Source organism: Phalacrocorax carbo, chromosome 3, assembly GCF_963921805.1.
Source record: "Phalacrocorax carbo chromosome 3, bPhaCar2.1, whole genome shotgun sequence".
Taxonomy (NCBI): domain Eukaryota; kingdom Metazoa; phylum Chordata; class Aves; order Suliformes; family Phalacrocoracidae; genus Phalacrocorax; species Phalacrocorax carbo.
This window is the reverse complement of record NC_087515.1, coordinates 83048133-83069254: the sequence shown is the minus strand read 5'-3', so window position 1 is coordinate 83069254 and position 21122 is coordinate 83048133. Positions and strand designations below refer to the sequence as shown.

At 35.9% G+C, this 21122-nt stretch overlaps 1 protein-coding gene across 4 annotated transcripts in view; it reads right to left on the bottom strand.

The window, feature by feature from the left end:
- ASCC3 (activating signal cointegrator 1 complex subunit 3) overlaps window positions 1-21122 on the bottom strand; it is a 288816-nt gene that overhangs the window by 159746 nt on the left and 107948 nt on the right. For all 4 annotated transcript variants that reach the window (XM_064447559.1, XM_064447556.1, XM_064447557.1 and 1 more), the window contains 2 exons: window positions 14493-14657; window positions 2539-2715 (listed from right to left, as the gene is read on the bottom strand). In XM_064447559.1, coding sequence (XP_064303629.1) covers window positions 2539-2715; window positions 14493-14657 — 342 coding nt within the window. The remainder of the gene's footprint in view (window positions 1-2538; window positions 2716-14492; window positions 14658-21122) is intronic.

Genomic DNA, 21122 nt, shown 5'->3' with positions numbered 1-21122 from the left:
TTTTCAATTTTTTGAACATATCACAAAAGAAATCAGAATATATCTACTGAAATCCACCTCAGTATTAAGGCTGTAACAAATCAAAATAAATAAATGAAGTTCAAAATCAGATCACTCCATTCTTCACTTGTGCATTCATAGGTAGAAGGATGACCGTTGTTTTATAACCAAATTTTTTTGACACAAAGAAATGATTTACAACAGCAAAGCATGTAAGAATTCGAAAATAGAAATTTACTACTTGGAGTTATCTAGAATAGCTGAAAGTTGAAAGCCACAGCTTTAACACAGCTTTAGAGGGAAGAAGAGAACATTAATATTTGGCATCGTACAGAGCATAGTAATAAAAAGATGAGACAATATGGACATGTGTGCAAGAAACAAATAGCCAATTTAATTATTCTGAAAATGAGAGGTTAGCATTTTAATTATTTTTTCAAATAATAACAAGTGAAGATTATTAAGAAGAAGGATATATAGGCAGTGCATAATACAAATGTGGACATATGTATACACTTACATGCAAATGCAACTTTATATGTTCTTTGCATTTACACTTAAATAGGAAAACACAAACATGCCTAAATAAAAATAACTGGCATTAAAGAAAAATATCTGACATGAACAGACCTCCAATTGAAGAAGCCAAACTTTAGTCGTGGTCCCATATGCTCTAAGAGTTTTAACGTACAGAGTTTTAAGAGCTTTCCTGGCTAACTTCTATGCATAATAAATACACCATGCTGTCCTTCCCTTTGAAAGCTTGCCTACAGTTTGGCATGTGATTCGGCAAATCACTAATCAGTTCCAAATTTTTTGGGAGGTTTTTTGGATGAAGGATGTCAGAAACCCGTGGCAAAGCATCCACCCAAATAAACTAACAGCCTCCTATCTCCTTGCAACTCATCGGTGTGGATATCGACATAGTATTATTGCACTTGCTGGTGTTCTGCAGGAACTGCTTTTGATTCTGGGGTTCTTTACATTGCTTTCCTCCTCTCATATAGAGCAGAAGGATGTTGATGTTGGCAGTAATTTGGCAGCTTTAGTATTAGCATTATCTTGAAGAGAATCCTTTCTCAAAGGGGCTTAATATTTTTACCTTTCACTTGCTATAAAGTGTATTCTCTTGATTGCAAAATGTATTTTACTCTCTGAAAGCTGTAATGCTTCTGAAAAGCAAAAAGACAAACTCCTGGCTAAGGCATTACCAAGACAGTTGTCTTTGCCTGCCAGGTACTTATATTTTAGAATAACTCCTAATATTTCCTCATCTAATTTTTTTTTTAGAAAACTTATAAAGCTTGAATTTATTAAAAAATATAGGATAATTTGAACATTTCTTTGATTTTTAACTCACAAATCCATTCTAAAGTAAGCATGAAGAAATTCAATCTTTCCTTTTTTATTACCATATAGTGGAAATAAACTACATATTCAAATCCAGTATCAGGAAAAGATTAGAGAACAGCAACAGCAAATAACAGTGAAGGTACCTGAAACAATTAATGAAGGTTAAAATATGCAAATCATGGTAAGCACCATATGGTAAACTACTCTTGTGTGTATAGACTTGAAATGGCTCCCTACAGTTGTAAAATAAGTTTCTTTCCTACACTGCAGATGGAATGAAGTACTTAAATAACCTAGTAAGAAAGGCAATGTCTGTTTTTACAAAAGAGAAAAAAAATGCTGTTACCGGTTAAGCTATGAAATTAACTTTTGATTGAAAATGTTTCAGTTTCTATTAAATTAAATCACAGCAGAATATAAATCTTTAAAAGTTCAGCTATATAAGGTTTAATTACCAGATAGTGAGATGCATAGGAAATCTTATGGAAAAGTGTTTGTATGAATTATTGCATTAAAAGAACTATTATTTATGTGTCAAGTGGCCCTGCCCTTATGATTTTTAATAAGAATATTATACCTGACCACAGCCTTAATGCTTCCCAAAATGAGCAAAAGCACAAAGAGTAAAGCAGCTTATTTAGGGACTACTTTAATGTGTTTTCTATCAGATGTGCACATCAGATATTTAATGCTAAGGTTTTCATCAAAAATTTATATCCAACTAGTACTAACGCATGTCATATTAATATATATATATCCAGCTTTCATAAATTAATATTTTTCTTACAACATTCCTCATGCATCCTTACAGCCAAACAAGAAGCACCACCGTTTCTAGGAAAATGGAAAACCGAACCGTGAAAGGCAAAATAATCAGCCACTACAGTGACCTCTGCAGTTGAGGGTGATGATTTCTCCTAAATCAAACAAAACTCACTAGTGAAGCAGGGGCAATGCAAAGCTAGGTACCATTGTACCCAATTGCAACAAGGCTTATTTACAAGTATTGTAAACTGAGGAAACACGATTCTTAAAGCACCTTTCAATTATGTATATCTTTATACAGAAGAAAATATGCTTCATAAAACACCTGTAGCATAATAAACCAGTACTCCCTCCACATACATATGTGAAGTATGATCAAAACAAACAGCAACACCTCCTTTGGCATTCATGTTTCTTTACCTTATTGGTTGTCTTCACTCCTATAAAGGTTTGCCCTAGCGGTACAGGTCTGAAACGGCCATCAAAGTAGAATAGTCCAATGCAGGGATTGACGTGTAGAAATGTAGCAACATCAAGATAATTGGGTAATGTAGCTGAAAGGCCCAAAATCCTAATCATACTTTGTGTAGATTCAACCTATTAAAAAACAGAAAACCTGTAAATGATCCAAGTGTTATAAGCCAAGAAATCATGCACAGAGTTTTAAAACATCCCTTATAACAGTAATGTGAAAACAGCATTTAATACTTTCTACAAAAGGTGAACAATAGATGTGAGTTAGTGATTACCCTGTATTGAAGAAACCAGAGCACTCCGCAATTCCATCAAATCTTGCTTATTCATCTATTTTATTGCTAACCTTTTGGAGGGCAAAAGTACAGTCATTAACTGACATGGAGGAACAATAGCAGTAAAACTGGCTTTGTTAAGAAGGGATAGTCCAATTTATAGGCAAAACTAGGACAGATAATTTGGTATCATTTCTTCCTTAGTCCAAATCACACCACAATTCTGAAAAGAAAGAACAATGTAATCTGCATCATTCCTCAGTCTTGGCTTTTTCTGAGACCTTTCCACAACTCTTAGGCAATTTATTCTAGTTCATTACTACATGCATTTTTCCAGTAAGTAGCAGTACTTCTGCAGAGTTGAAGATATTTAAATACCTAGAAGTTGCTCTGTAACAGGCATTTTTTCTATATTTTTTTCTTCTTTAAAATGCCCCAAATGTTTGCATGACATGAGTCGTGGTTTAACCCCTAGCCAGCAATGAAGCACCACACAGCCACTCGCTCACTACCCCCCACCCCAGTGGGATGGGGGAGAGAATCGGAAGGGCAAAAGTAAGAAAACCTGTGGGTTGAGATACGAACAGTTTAATAATTTAAATAAAATATAAAGAAGATTATTATGATATTGTAATGAAAAGGAAAACAGTGAGAGAGAGAGAGAGAGAAATGAAACCCAGGGGAAAAAACAAGTGATGCAAATGCTCACCACCCACCAGCTGATGCCCTGCCAGTCCCTGGACTGCAATTGCTGCCCCTCCCTGGCCAACTCCTCCCCATGACGTCACATGGTATGGAATATCCCTTTGGCCGGTTTGGAGAAGCTGTCCTGGCTGTGCCCCCTCCCCTCCCAGCTTCTTGTGCACCTGGCAGAGCGTGGGAAGCTGGAAAAGTCCTTGACCAGTGTAAGCACTGCTCAGCATCAACTAAAACATCAGTGTGTTATCAACATTATTCTCCTACTAAATCCAAAACACAACACTGACCTGCTACTAGGAAGAAAATTAACTCTATCCCAGCTGAAACCAGGACAACATGCCTTCGCATTCAATAAGGGATAGAAATGGTGTTTTACAATGAAATACTCTGTTTCATATAAAGGCCTGCATATTATAAGTATTTCCAGGTAATTTTCAAAATAATGACACTAGCCAAAAGACTTGAATGAGGAAAGTATGCAAGAATTTTCCCATTTCCTTCTTGACCATGAAGAGCCATATAGGCTGGCTCACAACTTTCTTACTAGCATAATTATTTAGAAGCAAAGTTCACAGTAACTTTCATCAAAAGGTTTTTTTGTACACTATAACTGAAGCTATATAGGAGGTTCTCAACTTGACTCAAATGCATGAATGTCTCATGATGAGTAAGGCTGGTAACTTCTACCTGGCTAAGTCCTGTTCAAAACAATATGAGGTCTTACTTAGAATACAGGTGTTGGAGTTCAAGGAAGTGCCATGTAATTAAAACAGATGAATTAAAAGTTTTCAAAAAAAGATTTAAAAGTATATGAAAAGCATTCTCAAGGAAGATAAAATACACTATACGATAACACGGACCTGGCGAATAACAAGCACACCAAAATAATAAACCAAATCCCCAAAGAAACCATCCCCCACAACTTCACAGACATCAAGCAAAGTAAACCACTACATCACCTGGAGACGGACATGTCCCATGGCAAAAATCTGGATGCTTAAACAGGAGATGCAAGCAACTAAACAATACAGCAAACCTGCTGATTGACCCTTTTGCACTGATACGAAGAGCAGCTGTGCAAAAGAAGGCCCACATACTACAGAATCTTGTATGCAAATGCAAATTTTGAGATGACTGGGACAAATGGGATATTTAATTTTCAAAAGTCTTCCATCTGCAGGGAACAAAAGCAGCATTCACCTTTAAGAGTACAAAGAAGTATTATAATTTCTTACACATCTTTTTATAGCGGGATTATGTCGTGACCTAAGGGTCATATAGTCAACTTCAACAACAGTTTTGAGGGTTTTGATTTTTTCTGTTTTATTTTCCTTTTTTCTTTTATTTTTTTTAAGGGGGTTAGTGCGTGTTTTTCTTTTTTGTTTGTTTGGTTGGTTTTGGCTCTGTCCCCTGGACCACCACCTCGTTACGCACCACTGACCGTGGTATCTGTGGGGCTGTTTCTCATACTTTTTTCCTCACTCCTATCTCTCTCTCAACTGCTGCACAGTGTTTTTACTCTTTTTTTAAATACACTTCCCCAGAGGCACCACCACCTTGGCCGCTGGGCTGGGCACCTGCACCCTGTACAAAAGTTTAACTTACTTTATGTTTATACACTTTTTTTTTAAAATCTTGAATCTGTAAGAACAGTAACTGCTTGCTGTATATTTATCCTGTACTTTGTTCACAATCACCTGATAATAAGTAGAACAACCTGAAAGTGTAACTGAGCTCCAATCTGGAATTTAGTTTTACTAAATTCAGTAACAACTTTTTTCAAATCTCCTAAGAGCCTGAAAGCACTAGTTTGAAAATGTGCTCAGTTCCATCTGATGGTAAGAAAGCATTTCAAGTATTTAAACAATTAACAAGAACTCTGCTTAATAACCATGGAAGTATGAATTCTTACAGCAATTAACTGTAAGTTGTTTGTTCAGAGTTTTCTTTCCAAATATAAACGATGCCTAAAGAACAGTTACAGTCTACTGAGACTTGCCACTTTCAAAACCTTTGTAAAACGAAGCCATTTAACTTCACTGATCTGACAGTTGGCCCTGGAGTTAAGGAGCTGATTGAAAACCCTGAATTACAACTCCACATGAAAACTGCAGCAGAGATAACAGAAGCAAGTAACTAAAGTTACTAATATGCATCAGACGCTTTTATGTTTTTGTATATTTTATATTATATTTTACATATATCTGTGTATACATATCTAGTGCCTACGTAAGTTTTTCAATATATACATCCAACATTTACAAATTATTTGGACAATTAATTTTCTATTTACATCAAGGCACAAAAATAAAATCAGAGTGCTATAAGAAATCAGGCAATAATGTCTTTTGCTCTGTAGTAACATTTTATCAGTCTTCATAATTAAATAAGGACTATTAAGACTCTAAATCATTCCATCAATATCTTTACCTTCTTTCAAGGCCATCCAAAGAAAAAAAAATCTTTATTTTTTACCATCTGCTCTTATATTCACTTAGCAACACAAAATATCAATAATAGATATATTAAAAAAAAAACCCTGAAAAGCAAAAAAAAGGTACATTCACCCTAAAAGGCAAAATGTATCACAACAGTTCTCCCAAATATTTTATGGTCACAAATTCAAACTGTAAACTAAACCTGTATGTGTGTGCACATCATCACATACATATACAGAATGAGTTTTGTTTATTCTTTTAATTATACATGACAATATAAAAACAGCAGTGACTAAAAATGTGCTAAGCTTAGAAGTCAGAAAAACAAAATTACCTGAATATGCAACCGTACGACATGTTTTGGTCCCCCCCCCCCGCATTTTTCTGGGAGAAACTGAATGTGAGATTCAGTTTTAATTATTTATCTATTATTCCTCTATCCAAGCACGATGGAGACTATTTTTCATAATGGTTTTTAGAATTTTAACACATTTTTAGAACAGAGTTCTCTGCATACATTTTGAAACTACTTTTCTGACTTCCGATTTAAGCGCAACCATAACATGTGTTGCTCTCAGATGCTTCTATAGAAAAGTAAGTCTTGAAAGTTTGCAGATGCCCTTTGTAAACACAGTCCATTCAAACATTAATATTTTTGATGTGCTGGATCACTTATTATTTGGTCCTAGAAGTCCCAGTTAGACATTGTGCTTTCATATACAAGACACTACAAAGACATAATCTTTTCCTGAAATTGCAGTAAAAATCACTGAAAAGTAATTTTGGATGACACAGTTTTCTGTTTACATTCCCTCTCACTGGCTGGTGGTATGCAGCTAATTGCGTTTTTTTCACTATTGGCACACAATCTCAACCATGTTAATCTTCGTATGTGTTTAATTATCTCAGTAAAAATATAAGCACCATTTGGAACTTACGAGGCTTTCTCTAGAAACCAGAGCCGTCACACTATTTGCATGTCATGTTCTCTGAAAGCTGTACTCTATTTTATTGATTTGATATTACACTGGAAGTAAGAAATAAAATTGCCGTAACTATATTTAAATGACATATTTAATTAGTATATCTAATTCAGAAGCATTCATGATGGCATGTGGAGAACTGACAGCATGTTCACCACACACATTTGCAGAACGCGATTATCACACCATGAAATTCCATGCATACAGAAAAAATAAACAGAAGATAGCTATCCAGCACCGATTTCCAGAGTCAAGCATCATCTGCGTTTACACTGTAAATGATAAAGGATCAGGTATGGGAAGTGCCTCTCTGGATTGTAAATTGATCACAGCAGGATCATTTTCATCCTAATAGGTTTTAAGATTTGCATATCATCTCATTACATTACAGCCGCCACTTGAGAGCACACAGTGTATACATACAGATACTCTTTTATCTGACTTCTAAAGTTCTTCCTGAACTTTGTGATCTTGGCAGTCTTCCCATTTCCATGTATTAAAATATCACATTCACAGAATGAATTACAATCAAGCTGGAAAGCACATCCCTGATTGTTCAACTCGAGCACAGAATTAAGTGAAGCAGACAAGTTTATGTATTCTAATCTTTGAAGAATTGTCCACTGGTTAGAAATTAATCTGATATTCAGATGACCCAGGATCACTTCAACACACCCTCTACAGTCAGTCTGTATGCCCTTCAGATGCACACTAAAGGCAAGATACAGAGAAAATTAGAAACAAGTGTTTCTTAGTTTTTAGTCTAGATCTGCAAGAAGATGAATTCTTAATGTAGTTTCATGAGTTCCCTGCTCAACAGTGGTAAGAATGAAGTACTGCACACGGGGTTTCACATTAGTTATTAGTTAGATATTGCTCTACCCTGAGAGTGCCTTTAAGTCTCAGCCTCTCACAAGATCTATGTTTTTCACATTATCCAAAAAAAGGAGAAAAAGAAAGGAGAAAAAGGAAGAATTCTTAGAATATTAAAAAAAAGACTTAAAGATGTTTCAAAATTACTAAGAAGGAAGTTTGTTAAAACGTTTCACCAGTGTTTACTTAAAATCTTGTTTACTCTCTAATGAAATAATTAAGTTGTCAATCAGTCCACATAGGTGGTAATTTCCTAGTTTAGGAGCAAAAATGGAAAACCCAGTAAAATTGCAAAATCAAAAGTACATCGTAAAAATGCAATTACTAATACTGTTTTGAAGATTCTACGTAGGACATATCTACAACAGAAACACTCTGCAGAAAATGCATTTGTTACTAGGCAACCATCTAGTTAAGTAATTTTATAAATGAGTTTTACTCTGCTTCCAATGAACCCTGAAAATACTGTGATCTCAGTCCTCCATTTAGAACATATTTAAAAAACCAGTGGTACTGAAAAAATGTAACCATGCAGAAAGCACTATTAGAAGCCATATTGTTTTCCCTCAGCTAAATATTAAGTATGCAATACTTTGCCTTAAGAAAAGAAGTTTTGAATATACCTATGAAGAGGTTTCTGTGCCCTGCACAGTGCCATGTCAGTTTTTCTTGAATGACAGAATGCCTTTTCGTGCTATGCTTACCGTTTTGTTCCCAAACTACGAAACAAAAAGAAATATGAACCCTTCTACAAATCAGTTTAACTGCTTTACTGTATGATGAAAAACATAAAACATGACAATCACTATTACCTTTTAAACTCCATGGATATATCACAAAAATGGAAAAATGTTCACATATCAATAATAAAAAATGACATGCAGAATGACTTCCTGACATCACTTCCATGCAAAGTAATTAAAAAGCTTCTGAAGATTAATTCAAATATCTGACACATAACATTTTTGAAACAAATGGAGTTTAGGTTTTGTTTTTAAAAATGTTTTTTTTTTAAAAAAGTCATTTTACACTGCTACAAGGTTGCCAGAAAAGATAATAAGATAGATCTAGACTCATGTAAGTCTGCACAACATACTGTTTAAAAATAACATCAGAGAATAGCAAGAAAACGTTTATTAAATTTATAACAAGCTGATGAACTGACAGATTTTAAAGAGAATGCATAATTGAAAAACAGCAATTAAAAAGGGAAGCCTCTAACTGCTTTCTAAGCCTGACTCCATTCAATAATTTTATCCATGATATACGGTAAATAAAAAATAACTGGTGACAAGAACAGCAGGTGATTGGCAGGATTATTATAACTGATGGGTACATCAGCCATACAGATAAATCTATGTTTATGGCCCCATTCAAATTAAATTTCTTTTAATTTAGCTCATTCTAAAACAGGCCACAGCTCCAAAACAAGCCACTATTGTCAAGAAACATTTTTATAGCAACAAGTGAATCGTGCAGCAACTATGAAGAGGTTTGTCTGAGGACTCAGTGAACAAGCATCTGATTGCAAGCTCTGAAGATGATGTGTTAGCAAATTAAGTACATGCAATTCTTAGAGGTATAAAAAGGATAGAACTGAGTAATAGGAGGAAAACACTCTAAAAATACTCATTGCAAATATTAGAATATTCAGCAAAACCCCCCCCCCCATAATTATAGTTGAAAACCAAAAAATTATTGTAGAAGTAATTTCAGTAAGCTTGCTGGTTTTGTCCTGTAACAGAAGATGCTGAGAAACTTAATCACCCTATGTAAAGAACATCAAAGGGACAAAAGACTAACAGCAGTCACTCAAGACAGAAATGAAGAACCAAGTGAAATGCCAATGTTTACTGATGCATTCTAGTCCCAAAAGACACATATAGGAACTACAGTGGGCTATCATTGGAGACAAGATACATAGCTAATGACCTGAGAACAGCTGATGATATCTATCAGCCTTGCTTTGTTTTGACTTTTTTTTTAAACAAACAAACAAACCAACCTGCTCAAATTTCCTTAATCAAGAATGCGATTCTAAACACATAAACTTTCTTAATTTGGGAACAATTAGGCACTTGGCTTTGGGTGAGCAACCTCTGAACTTGTTTGCTTCTGATTTCTAGTAAGGAGGTAAAAGAGGGAAACAAGGGGTAGAAAAAAAGAGGTAGAGGAAATAATAAGGAACTAGAGATACTGAAAATGCATCCAGAACAAGGAAAACTAAATGACAGCTGAGAGGGAAATTTTCTTAAATAAGGTGTCATGGGGAAAGAAAGCTCAGAAAGGAAACATGAAAATTTCCAGGGGAAAGAGAACTCCACCATCTCATGGTTACTGCAACCAAGGCTACCTTTGAGCTTCACATCCCCCTGAGGCCCACATCTCCCTTGGTGAGTGTGAGGTACAGCAGAGCACCTCTCCTCCACCACCTGGAGGAGGAAGTGCTCATCAATGCACTCCAGGAAACCTCCTGGTTTGCTTGTCCTGCCCACCCACTCTTTATCTAGCAACTTTGTTGATCTAATACAAAAACATAAAGGGATGGAAACTTAAATTTGAAGAATGAGATTATGATGAGAACAATATTCGTGTGTCTAAGGTGGGGGTGTTTGTTTCCCAAAATCTGAGAAATCTTTTACTATGGATTTTCTTTTATTTAATTTATTATTCACACAGTTAAGAGAAGGTATTAAAACTCACACACCACTCAAGTATAATATTCAGTACGCTTCTTGTGGGAAAAAAAAAATACCCGTAAGCAGCAAAGTAGTCATCAAAATCTCTCAATAATTATGACAAAATATTCAGTGTCCTTTAAAAGCAGTCAATTTCTTTCTTTCAAGCTAATAAGTTTAGTAGATATTACAGAAGTGTGGAAAGTTTGATTAAAAAGTTTAAGCATTTCAGTTTTACATCTGCATTATGCTCTAGACTAAAACTTTAAACATCAAAGCTATAAATTGGATTCAAAGAAGTTGTTTGATGTTATACCTACAGTATATAATAGAGCTCAAAGCAATTTTCCCACCAAAATGTTTAGCAAAGTCAATTTAAATCACTTGCAAAAGCATTCTCTAAAATTTGAAAAGTGCAAACATGCACGAATATGCTGTTCATTCTGCTATGAGTAAAACTGTCAGCAATTCCAATATATATGCTCCTTCCAGGTTTTAAATAAACCTGATTCTAAAAAATTCCATAAGTTCAAATCAATGTGTTAAAGTCTTACACTAAGTGATATGACTCAGTGTTCATCTGGGGGAAAGTACAACCATAATTCAAGTATTTTGAGGTAGAAATTAGGACAGACCTGCTAATGCATCAGGATATTCCTGTTTTGAGAATGTATTTGTGTAGCTGTATTTGTACAGCATATGAATACAGATCTCAAAACATTATTTTCTGGCACAGCTGTAGGCCCAAGTAGCTAGCTGAACATTAATTCTTAAAAAGCTCCCCCCCAACCCCTCGTATGTTTCTCTATTATCCACCATCTAAGCAAAACAACCCTCACACACTCCAACAAAACAAAAGAGATGCTTTTCCTATAAAACAGGATAAGAAGCCCTGCAAAATGTAAAGGCACTACATTATACATCCTGACCTGCACAGGAATCATTACATTGCCTCATAAGATAGTCTCATACAAACTAGGGAATTATGATCCAGATGAAACTATAGGTACACACCATTATTAAAGTAGCTATTAGTGATTTATTGCAAAGTCTGAAGTAGTACTCAAAGGAATTTATCACAGTTCTGTCCTAGAAGTGATATAGGAAATGACTGTTCCAGGTCAGACCAAAAATCCAGCCACTTCAATACACTGTCTCTCACAGTGGCCAAAAGGGACAGTACAGAAACCGCAAAAATGTCCATGATATTTGCCAGCACGGCCCCATTCATTACAGTCCCCAGTGTGATCTAGTCACTATTAATCTGCAACAGATTTTATGTTTAATTACTTGTGTAATCACTTTCTGAATCCCTCCACTACAAATTAGGGGAAACTAGTCAATATTTCTGATGTCTCAAACCAGTAGACAAATCAGGTAATTGATTTCAGTGATTACTGCAGTGGTGTAATTGACAACAAGGGTATTTTAGTTTGATGTTGTAAAATTTTTTTTTTTTTTAAGAACTGAACAATTATTCTTACCTCCTGTGTGCATGAATATTGAATAAGTATGATGCTTCTACATATATCAGTGAAAATATGTTCTAGAACTACTTTCAGAAGGGCTGGAGAGGAGCTTAATGTTCCATACAGAATCATCGAAGTCAGAGGGACACTCTCCGGGGATGGGCTGAATATCCTGGGTTTAGTTCCCACTCCAGGGACATTTATGAATATGTATCAAAATGCAGAAAACAGAACTATGAGCAGGGAACAGAACCAAGGAAAGGTAAGAATTTTTTTTCTTTGCAAACTGTCACTAAAGCGTTATAATGTTTACACTTAAAACATCTGTAATAATTCTGAAATCAGAAAATTTATCTTTTTTCATCACCAAATAGAAGTGCTAGTAATTTCATAATTAGTTATTGGTGTATACTGTAAACGTCACAGAGCTATGCTTGCAGGCTCACATGCTGCAGTGTAACATTTCATGGTAATTTTTAAAACTAACTCTCTTATAATTTGTTTCCATATTAAAAAGCACTTGTACAAAACATCTCCTGGTTCTTTGTCCCTAAGCTCTCTGGGAGGCTTGCGATTAAAAATATTTTTGTCTGGAATTGTTTTTTACTGCATAATTCTAAATATTTTTACAAGTAGTTTTGCTTTCTGTTTAACTGTGGGGTTTTTTTAGTGTATTTTTATCCTGTGAATTTTCCCTCTCTTCAATTACCTTCTTGTAAAGATTCATAGTGGTCTCTGATACTGCCTTTCTTATCATCGTAGAATAAATAAGGTTTTCAGAAAGTTGGTAAGATAGTTAATTTCAAGATTTGTGTTTTGTTTTAATTCCCAACTGTCTCATCAAGGAAGGGTTACAAATGAGTAGCTTCAATTCCAGATGAATTAAACTCCAACTTGGTAGGTAAAACAAACCTTGAAATCCTAGAAGATTAAAGCACCCAAGAGAGCTGTTTTTTAAACGAGTGTTGAAGCAAGATATTGCTATGTTACAATAAACGCACTAAGGGTAGGATTCAGTACCCAAGACATAGCTGCCTCAGATTTTATATTCCTTAAGTTACCTGCACAGACCTGACAGACACAAAAGGAAAGGATCTATGAGAGATTTCTGTCCAAATGAAGCAGAAACAGGATGCCAAGCTGAATAATGCAGAGCAGATAAAATGGCTCTAGACATCTATTTCAGACAGCAGAAGCCTATCTTACAAGTCTCACAAAACTTTGCATTAAAAAATGAAAGAGTCTTTCAATCTGCTGTGAAGACAATAACCATTACAGTCACTGCTAAAAGCTGAGATGCTTTAGAGACATGTAAGGAAAACAACGTAATCAAATCCATTTAAAAAGAAAATACAATATCAAACAGGTTAAGCTTTAGGTTTAGCCCTTGAGGTAGGCTAAACTTTAAAAACCCTACCCTCTGTAAAAAAAAAATAAATAAATCTTTCCAGGTCTAGCTTCCTCCAAGAAATTACTACTTATGTTGTTCTTTATACAGGAACTTTACACTTTCTGTACTGGACTTCATCCACTTTATTCTGATCTTAGAGGAGCTGGAGTCAGATGATTCAGAGAGCCTTAACAAGGTTAGTGTAGCCTCACCAAGAAAAAAGCATCTTGACAGCTAAAAGGCTTTAAACATTTAACATGCTACAAACAGAGTCATAACAATACCAATTATGTTTATTTTTTATTTGTTACAGATTATTTGCATTGACATACTTTTGTTCTGCATGACAAAAAAAAAGGCATTCTGTCCTTTCCTTACCATTACTTATTTATCCTAATTCCAGCCTTTTCATTCATTCCTGAATTCCAGATTTAATTTTTCTTGTAAATTTTCTTGTAAATTTTTCTTGTAAATGCACATCTCACCATTGAGACCAATCTTATTTATTGCCTAACTCTCAATCCTTCTTTTGTACCATGCTAAAGAAAAAAACCCACACATTCATCCTTTTCTCCTTTTGCCATTTAAAAACTTGGTATTTAGAAAGTACCACTGAAACTTGGGGGGAAAAAGGACCAACTATGTTAAAATAAAAATTATGTAGTATTTTTCTAGCAGTGCTGAAAGTTTTACCTGTATTTAAGACACTACTGTTCATTATTATTTTTTTTTTCTCCTAGGAAAGCTGCTAAGTAAAAATCAGCATTCCTGGTAAGAAAATACTTTTGACTTTGGTTATGTTAAAACAGTAATATGATTATTATTTGTTTAAAATATTTTTGCTGTTACTTGTAGACTAAATAAATTAAGTAAATAAATCATAAGTTAAGAAATAACTCTGTAATAAATTATCCATCCTAGGAATCTGATATAATCCAGAAGAGAGGGTAGAAGACAAAACTTTTTCTTCATTCTTAATACAGAATATAAAATAAATTGTAAGCTGCCTAAGCATTTTCATTTCACTGACTTTTACAGTGAAATCTATCTATTCTCGACCAAAATAAAATTATTTTGAAGATTTTTTGCTCTTACCTGACGTAAAGTACGTGCTACTATACTTTCAAGTACTGGTCCTCTGTCTTCATGCAACAGATGAACTTCATCGAGAATCAAGAGTTTTACCAGCTGAGAGAGGGCTACATCACCAACACTTTTTCTTGTTACTACATCCCATTTTTCTGGAGTAGTCACAAGCATCTAGTAAAGCAGAAAAAAGAAATATTCAGCATTTACAAATTCAAATTTATAAAAAAACCCCAGTATTTTAATATACAGCAGAATAAATGCAATGTAGAGCTTAAAGCTATCTGAAGTTTTACCTACTCTATATATTTGAGGCAGACACAGTTTGCTGCATCTATGTGTGTTGGGTGGCCATTAGTAGGATTCAGTATGGAAAAACATATGAAACTATCAACTAATAACTTCAAGCTACTGTGCATTATTTGTATACCTTTTCCACATTAAAACAATTAAGCAGCTATCAAGAATCAACTCCTTACACAACTGAGTCATTTAATGTATGTGTCTCACAAAAAACTGTGATAAAATATTTCTAACCTTCACCACAACAAACACCTAAGACCCCATATACCTAAGCTTGATAGTTCCCAATTCCCTGTGAAATGCTTTCTCCCTAAGGCGTACTTTCGAGTTGTACATTTCAATATCTTGATACTTGCGCACTGGCAAAACAGCTTCAACAACTTTCATCAGTCCTGGAAATCTAACTTCCAAGCTTTACAGTTTAATGTAGATACAACTGCAGTAAGTCTCTATTATGGGGCCGTTTCTTGTATGCTCTAGCAATGGCTTCTTTTTTTGCATAAACCCCTAAGTAACAGAGCATCAAACAGATAAAAGTGAGGTACAGTCATTCTCCCAACTGCCAGACAATTGTAGTACTCTCCATTCTCCACAATGACCACATACTCAGCAGTCATGTCATGTGACCTTAACATAAGAATTCAAGGAAGTAGCATTTTAAAACTTAAAATGAGACAAAATGGTCACTCTAAAGAAAGCACCTCCCCCCTCCCCCCCAAATTTCTTAGCATCTGTTTCAAATAGAAAAAAAGAAATGCAGATTTCTCATACACTGTTCTACAAAAATAATTTAAGTGCCAACTGTGATGTATAAAACCCCCATAGAAATGAATCTCAACCACTGATATTCAGTAGTAACTTGCCAGCAAGTATGACTATGATTTAAGGGCAATTATTTATTGCCTATTCATAACAAATCTAATGAATCACTACCTACCAAAGCTTGAGGTTTCTGAGACGGGCACAAACCTTACCTTACAGTCTCACTTATTTCACAAAAAAAGAACTTAGAACTCTTAAAATAAAGTTACTCTGTAACTTTGCAGTTGCAAATCACTCAGAAAATAAAAAGGAAAATTCAGACTCTGTTGTTTCATAGGCCCCAATATAGAAGATTGGAAACTGGGCAAATCTTGTTCTGGTGGTATCTACAGCAAAATGAATGCTTTAATGAGTAAAAGAAGGCAGGGTTTGTTTGATAACCTTGTCTGACATGAAACTTTAAAAAAATTCAACTACTAATCATTGAAAGATATTAGGAAATGGCAAAAGGGGAAAACTAACAGCTTTGGTAAACAGGCATGATACTAAAAGAAAACATAGTGATCATGAACCTGTAAGTGGCTCATGTTTATAAATAAGCCTGGCTCTATCCTCTTTGCACCCTCCCTTCAGGTATTTATAAGGTTCCCCCTGAGGCTTCTCTTTTCCAGGCTGAACAGTCCTGGCTCTCTCAGCCTTTCCCCATAGGAGAGGTGCTCCAGGTCCTTCACTTCCGTGGCCCTTCAATGGGCTCTCTCCAGTATGTCCAAGTCTCTCTTCTCCTGAGAGCTGAACACAGTACTCCAAGCGTGGCTTCAGCAGTGCTGAGTAGGGGGGAAAGGATCACCTCCCACAATCTGCTGGCAACACTTTGTCTAATGCAGTAAGGGCACGTTGCTGGCTCATGTTCAACTTGGTGTCTACCAGGACACCCGGGTCCATTTCTGCCAAGCTGCATTCCAGGCGGTCAGCCCTCAGCATATATTGATGCATTCCTCCCCGGGGGCAGGCCTTTGCACTTCTCCTTGTTGAACTTCATGAGGTTCCTGTTAGGCCATTTCTCCAGGCTGTCAAAGTCCCTCCAGATGGCAGCACAATCCCCTTGTGTATCAGCCACTCCTCCCAGTTTGGTGTCACCAGCAACCTTGCTGGGGGTACACTCTGCCCCATCATCCAGATCATTAATGAAGATGTTGAACAAGACTGGACACAGTATTGACCCCTGGGGTACACCGCTAGTTACTGGCCTCCAATTAGACTTTGTGCCACAGATCACCATCCTCTGGGCCCAGCCATTCAGCCAGTTTTCAATCCACCTTGCTGTCTACTCAGCCAGCCCCTACATCAACAGCTGCTTTATGAGGATCTTATGGGATACAGTGGATGTTCTCTATGTAGACAACATCCACTACTGCTCTTCCCTCATCTACCTGGCCAGTCATTTCATCATAGAAATTTATCAAGTTGGTCAAACATGACTTCCCCTTGGTGAAGCCAAGCTGATGACTCATGATATGATTTTCTTGTCTTTCGTGTGCCTGGAAATATGTCTAGGATTAGCTGCTCTAACACCTTCCCAACTATGGCTGATTGGCCTGGCATTCCCTGGGTCCCACACTTCCCGACCTTGCTGAATACAGGAGTGACATTTGCTTTCCCCCAGGCTTCAGTCACTTCTCCCCGTTACCATGATTGATTAAAGATTATCAGGAGGGACATCACAATGACCCTCAGTACTTGTGGATGCATCCCATCAGAGCCCATGGACATATGTATGCCCAGTTTGCTTAGGTATTTCCTGACCTGATCCTCTTCCACCAAGGGCATACTTTATTTGCTCCCGATTTGCCCCCCATTGCTGGTACCTGGGATTCCTGATGGTCAGTCTTGCTAGTAAAGTTTGAGGCAAAGGAGGCATTCAGTACCTCAGCCATTTCCATGTCCTGTGTAACCATGTCCCCTGCCTCATTCAATGGGTCCACATTTTCTTTAGTCTTCCTTTTGTTTCCTTTCTTGTGGTCTTTGACCTCTGTGACCACATTCAATTCCATTTAGACTTTAACTTTCCTAACTTCATCTCTGGATGCTCAGATAACGTCTCCGTATTCCTCCCAGGTTACCTGTCTTTGCTTCCACCCTCTGTATGCTTCTGTTTTGTGTTTCAGTTTGGCCAGGCAGCTCATCCATGCAGGCCTCCTGGCATTTTTGACCGACTTCCTATTCATTGGGATGAACTGCTCTTGAGCTTGGAGGTGATCCTTGAATATTAACCAGCTTTCTTAGGCCCTTCTTCCCTCCAGGGACTCTTCCATGCAGATGTCTGAAGAGGCCAAAATCTGTTCTCCTGAAGTCTAGGGTTGTGAGCTTGATTTTTGCCCTGTTCCTTCCTCTCAGGATCCTGAAGTCTGCCATCTCATGGTCACTGCAGTCAATTCTGCCTATGGTCTTCATATCCCCAAATGAGCCCGCCCTTGTTGGTGAGTACGAGGTACAGCAGAGCATCAATCCTCATTGGCTCCTCGACAATCTGGAGGAAGTTCTCATCAATGCAGTCCAGGAACCTCCTGGATTGCTGATATCCTGCTGTGTTTCTTTCAAAATATTAGAATAAAATGTATCTTACAAAACATGTGCATTTATGAATATTTTTGTCTTCACTTGAACTCCACAACATATATCCTGGTAATATTTATTTATGATCCTCAGAGCAATATTTTTCCCTGCACTGCCTCACAATATTGTTCCAGTCCAATTGTTTTACCATCAGAACATATCAGTCTTTACTAATTACCAAGAATTACTCCTGAAGAGACCTTGTGATATTACAGAAAAAGATGTTCCTGTCCTGCAATGTTTAAAATGTAACACATGAAAGACTCACTGAGTCATTAAAATCACTGAGAGAGTGGTGGTGTGTGTGTCGTGTTTCTATGTTTTGTTAAACTATTACTGGGTGCGTTTTGTTAGCAAATACAGATTTTTCAGATGCTTGTACTTCTACAAACTAGGAGGTGTAAAAATGTATGACCGTAATTTATGAACTGAAATTGTAACATGACTACAGATGCAACTGTTACCACTTTAAAATGAGCCATGTCAACCACAAAAAATTAGCAGCTGTACTTCCACGGAACGTTAATTAGCAAACAGTGAGGAAATATATTTAGCAATGCATATTAGGATTTTAAAGTGTGAAATACTACAAATGCAAGCTATTTAGCTAATTTGTTAAATCTAAATTGGCAATGTTCAGATCGCAGTGTTTGTTTTTTTTAAGTCAGTGATGTTATGAGGATATATATTTAAAATGGTTTCATTAATTCTTCTGTCTCTGAGCGATGACTAAATATTCATTATAATAGTCTTTTACTTTGATCTCTATTTAAAACAGCAATGTTACTCAAAATAATGACCTGAATTAAAAACTATACTTGATACACTGTCTCATTTAGTAAGACCAGATATTTCCAGAGGATGTCTTGCCAGAAAATATGATTGGTTCTTATATTAATTTTGCAGATCAAAATTACAGTTGAGAAAAAAATTCCTCCAAAAATCCCCAAACAAATCAGCTTTTAGTCTCAAACCATAAACTGAATTCAAATATATAAAGTGTTAATTAAAAATATCAGCTAAAAGAAAATGTTGACCATCAGCAAATATTAACAAAGCTACAGATTATTTTTTCAATTAAAATAATAAACAAAGCAGCATTACGATCCATTTCATAATTAGTTTTAAATGCAGTAGTGGCATTTCTTTTTATAATTGATTTTCAGAGACAACATATTTTATGCACAAAGTTATAAACTCAAAACTTGGATTCAGCAAAAGGATTCTGCTTTCTGTCTGCGGGCAAGGGAAGGACACAGTAACCAAATCTTGAAACATCTTTTTAGTGTTTTCCTTTTTGACTTTGACTTGATTTATCAGCACATCGAGATGCATGTTCATCTATATTGCTATTTCACCACTTTGCCTCTTTCAGTGTTGAAATAGCTAGAAAATATAAGTGTCACATTTACTTAATGAACTGCAACTCATGCAAGACACTTCAATCTGGTTTTTGTATTAGGGTATGGCTGAATAGTAAAGGGTTAACTGTCAATATTTTTACTGTCAACTTATATTTCTCTCCCCACATGCAACTATCCTTTTCCAACACTTTTAGGATTATTGTTAGTAACTATTGCACGCCAACATTTTGTACTGGGACTTATCACAAAAAATCTTCTGTCTTAGGTGAGGACTGCTGATCAATTTCACTGTTATACCAAAAAAGATAATGTGTTTAAAAAAAACCAACATCTTTTACCCCAAAATTATTTCATTTAGCTTTGGGTTTATTTAATATATCTCTACATTACTTTAAATAATGTTCAGGTAAGAAATCAAACAAAAAGTGTAATTACTTCACTTTGAAACATGAAGTCAAAAGGGGTGACACTAACTGATCATTTCAACATCAACTGACAATATTTCGACTGACTGTGAAAATGTATTTTTCTATAATTGCATGATTTGCTAACTATTTTTGTCAGTTTCTCTTCAGTCCCCTTAGAAGCCAGACTTCATGGTAAGAGGAAGTTACGTTTTCACCATAGTTTCAGAAGATTGTAATTTTGAAAAAATGCTGAGTTTTGTTGTTGTTATTTGGGTTTTTTCTGAAAAAAAAAAGTCTGGAAAGGCTTATAGCCTCACTGAGATCAAATGATCTTGCATTAATTTCTTAGAGTCCAACATTAATTTCTAGCAGTTGGCACAGCCTGCAGGTTTACCTTTTCAACAGCTCACTTGCAATCCTTTGAATTTGTTTGCTGCTTTAAGTTCCTGCAGACACATCTTGCACGAGTAGTATCTGACTCCTGCCTGAATAATTTGTGCATTCACTCTGAGGCTAGTAAAAACATGGCAATCCCCTCAAATTCACATTCCCACAAGTCCAATCCGCATATGAAAATATTTCAGAACACAATACACAAAAGAGTTAGTTATAATGTCCCATACTACAAAATTCACTGCACTTAAGTTCTTCAAGACCATTTTTGAGAACCATTTTTCTGTCTTTAGCCACTTAGGCCTCAAAGTATGTCTGTCACTTATCTGACCTTTTGTTCCTTTCGTACATACAGCAATAAATCAAAACTCAGGAAAAAACACCACAAATAACTTCCTAATTACTATGATTTCCAGCAAGCAATTAGAAAAGACCTAGGTCATTCTTCCTATCTGCCAGATATTGTCAAACCAAAATGTATAAAGAACTGGTTGACTCAGATCTCAGGTTAAATGTTAACTGGGATGACAGGAGAAAGGGTCTGGTGTTCCATTTTTCTTTCAGACAACATATCATTCTGATAACAAAAAAGAAGGAGAACAGTTGGTTGTGAATCATCAGGTTAGTAAAGTAAATTCTCCTTGCCCTGTTATCTTAGAAGTGGATTCTCAAAATAGTCTACCTTACAACTGTTCAAACCTTTCTGGAAGGTAAGGCATCGTTAGTAAAGTAGGCATGCATGGCAAATTTTAAAATCGTTCTCACTTCAGGTTTTTGCTTTATCAGACCTGATAACA